The following is a 2,304-nucleotide window of genomic DNA, read 5'->3' on the forward strand; positions in this document are numbered from 1 at the left end:
CCCCCCCATCCCTAACAAGCCCGGCTTGATCCGGCTCAGCCCCGAGGTGTCTGAGGCAGCTTTTTCTGTTAAGTCGCGCCATCTGTTACCTGCGTTGCTTCCTGGGGCTGTTAGTCCACCTCGAGACACTCCAGAGACCCGGTGTGTGTGCTCCCAGGAGTCTGGGGGGATGCTGTGGGCTCCAGGCTGGGCCCCAGCAATGACTGCCTCTTAGGGACCCTCCAAACCCCAGGTAAGGTCCCATGGGAAAGAGAAGACCGCCTCTCTTCCTTGACTCTCACTAGGGCCCTCACTTGCAGTGAACGACTTCGGCCCTCTTAGGGCCCTTGCCGTGCGGCCTCCCTGCCAGGGGCTTGTCCTCTCTCCAAGGTGGGTGGGACGGGAGACTCCAGCAGGAAAAAGCTCTCCCCAGGGCCAGCTGCTGGGACCGCTCCCGGAATCCAGGGAGACTGTTCCCTTCATTCTGTGTTATAGATGCCAACTGCGTGAGGAGGGGAGACTCGCCTTCTTGCCCCCAGGATGGAAGAGGACGAACTGACACTGCAGAAGGGAGGGCTGGACGTATCTGAGGCCCTGTCCTCCCCCGACCACGAGACCTTTACCCCAAGCTGCGTGCTGGGCGCCCTGTACTGGGCCTGTTTCCACAATGACACTGCCCAGCTCCAAGCCATGCTGGATGATGGGGTCTCCCCAGAGGAGGCCACCCAGGTGGACAGCAATGGGAGGGTGAGCTACCCTGGGTGCTCCACAGGGCAGCAGGGGGCGCTCTGTGTCCTCGCCACACCACACTCATCCTTAGAGAGTCTCAGGATCAACACCCACAGCCTGGGTCCTCAGGAGGAAGGGAGTGGGTGAGAGTGGGTCTTCACGGGGGCTGGAACGTCTCTGGGACAGTTGTGGGTTTAGAAGGCACAGGACCCCCCCAAGGAGCTCCTGGAGGAAAGCACCGGGGCTGAGCTGTCCCTCCCCCAGACAGGCCTCATGGTCGCCTGCTACCACGGCTTCCAAAGTGTTGTGGCCCTGCTCAGCCGCTGTCCTTTCCTGGATGTGAACCAGCAGGACAAAGAAGGAGACACAGCCCTCATGCTGGCTGCCCAAGCAGGTGAGAGGCTGCTAACCCCACCCTTTACCAAACCCCATCACCCACCCCCCCCAGACCCGGCCACAGTCCCACACTCTGCACCGACGTTCTCCCACCCCAGATGCTGCCTTGTTGGGTGGAGAGTGGGTCTGGGGCTTTGTCATCCCTTTCTTGGGTAGCTAAGCTCTGCCCTTGGTGCCCTGCAGGCCATGTACCTCTGGTGAGTCTCCTGATCAACTACTATGCTGGCCTTGACCTGGAGCGCCGGGACCAGCGGGGGCTAACTGCGCTGATGAAGGCCGCCATGCGGGACCGCTCCGAATGCGTGGCTGCCCTCCTCATGGCAGGTGCATGGGGCCTGAACCAGGATGTGTGGTCTCCAGTCCCTCCCCGACGCCTCCCCACCAGACACTAAATCAGCTGTCATAGTTGCAATGAGGAGAGAGGTGGAGATGGAAGATCAATCCAGGCTGACTTCCTGGAGGTGGGGAGTGTGCTGGGGCTTCTCACAAGCAACGAAGTCCAGCTATTGATAGCTCTATTTGCATTGCGAATGGCGGTCCCAGAAAAGAAAGCTTGGGAGGATAACCTAGACCAGCTGGAGAACCTAATACAAAGAAGACTGGTATCTGGAACCAGATTCCTAAGTTCCTAAGTTCTCATCCCGGCTCTGCCACCAGCTGTGTGACCGTGGGCAAACAGCTTCCCTCTCTGGGCCTCACAAGTGTAAGATGAGAGCAATGGCTTTCTCTGGGCTGATTTCCAGCTCTGACGAGCCAGGGTTCCAGGAATGCAGTGACGGGTAGTTGAGACGTGTGGCCGTGTAGAGTTGTTCTGGGGTGAAGTCCACACTGTCTGTGGAGTCTCGGGCCCTCATTACTCCCTGAGGTGGGGCTGCCCTCTGTTGTTCACTCTGGGGGACCCCAGCCTCCAGGTCTTCCCGTTCCCATCCTGTCGCACTGAGTGAGAAGGGAGGAAGCTCTACACCCCCTCCTTTGTCTCAGAGTGACTGCCACTCCCCTCGCGCCCAGGATTAGGGGTGTGTGGTGGTGCAGAGAAGAACCAGGAGTGGGAACCATGAGAATCCCCGCTCCGCCTGCTCCAGAGGGTACAGCTCGCCCCCCACCCATCCTGGGCAAACGTCGCACCACCCCTCTGGTCAGTGCCTTGGCTCAGGAGGTCTCTATTCTTCTCCAGATTTGGAGATACCCCCCCCGGCCCCC

At 60.0% G+C, this 2,304-nt stretch overlaps 1 protein-coding gene across 1 annotated transcript in view; it reads left to right on the plus strand.

Annotated features, from left to right (window-relative positions):
* The first annotated feature begins 976 nt into the window (after positions 1 to 976).
* ANKRD33 (ankyrin repeat domain 33) overlaps positions 977 to 2,304 on the plus strand; it is a 2,375-nt gene continuing 1,047 nt past the window's right edge. Inside the window, exons 1-2 of the mRNA XM_007452328.1 lie at positions 977 to 1,102; positions 1,288 to 1,428. Coding sequence (XP_007452390.1) covers positions 982 to 1,102; positions 1,288 to 1,428 — 262 coding nt within the window. The 5' untranslated portion in view covers positions 977 to 981. The remainder of the gene's footprint in view (positions 1,103 to 1,287; positions 1,429 to 2,304) is intronic.

This window comes from Lipotes vexillifer, unplaced genomic scaffold (assembly GCF_000442215.2).
Source record: "Lipotes vexillifer unplaced genomic scaffold, Lipotes_vexillifer_v1.1 scaffold422, whole genome shotgun sequence".
Classification (NCBI taxonomy): domain Eukaryota; kingdom Metazoa; phylum Chordata; class Mammalia; order Artiodactyla; family Lipotidae; genus Lipotes; species Lipotes vexillifer.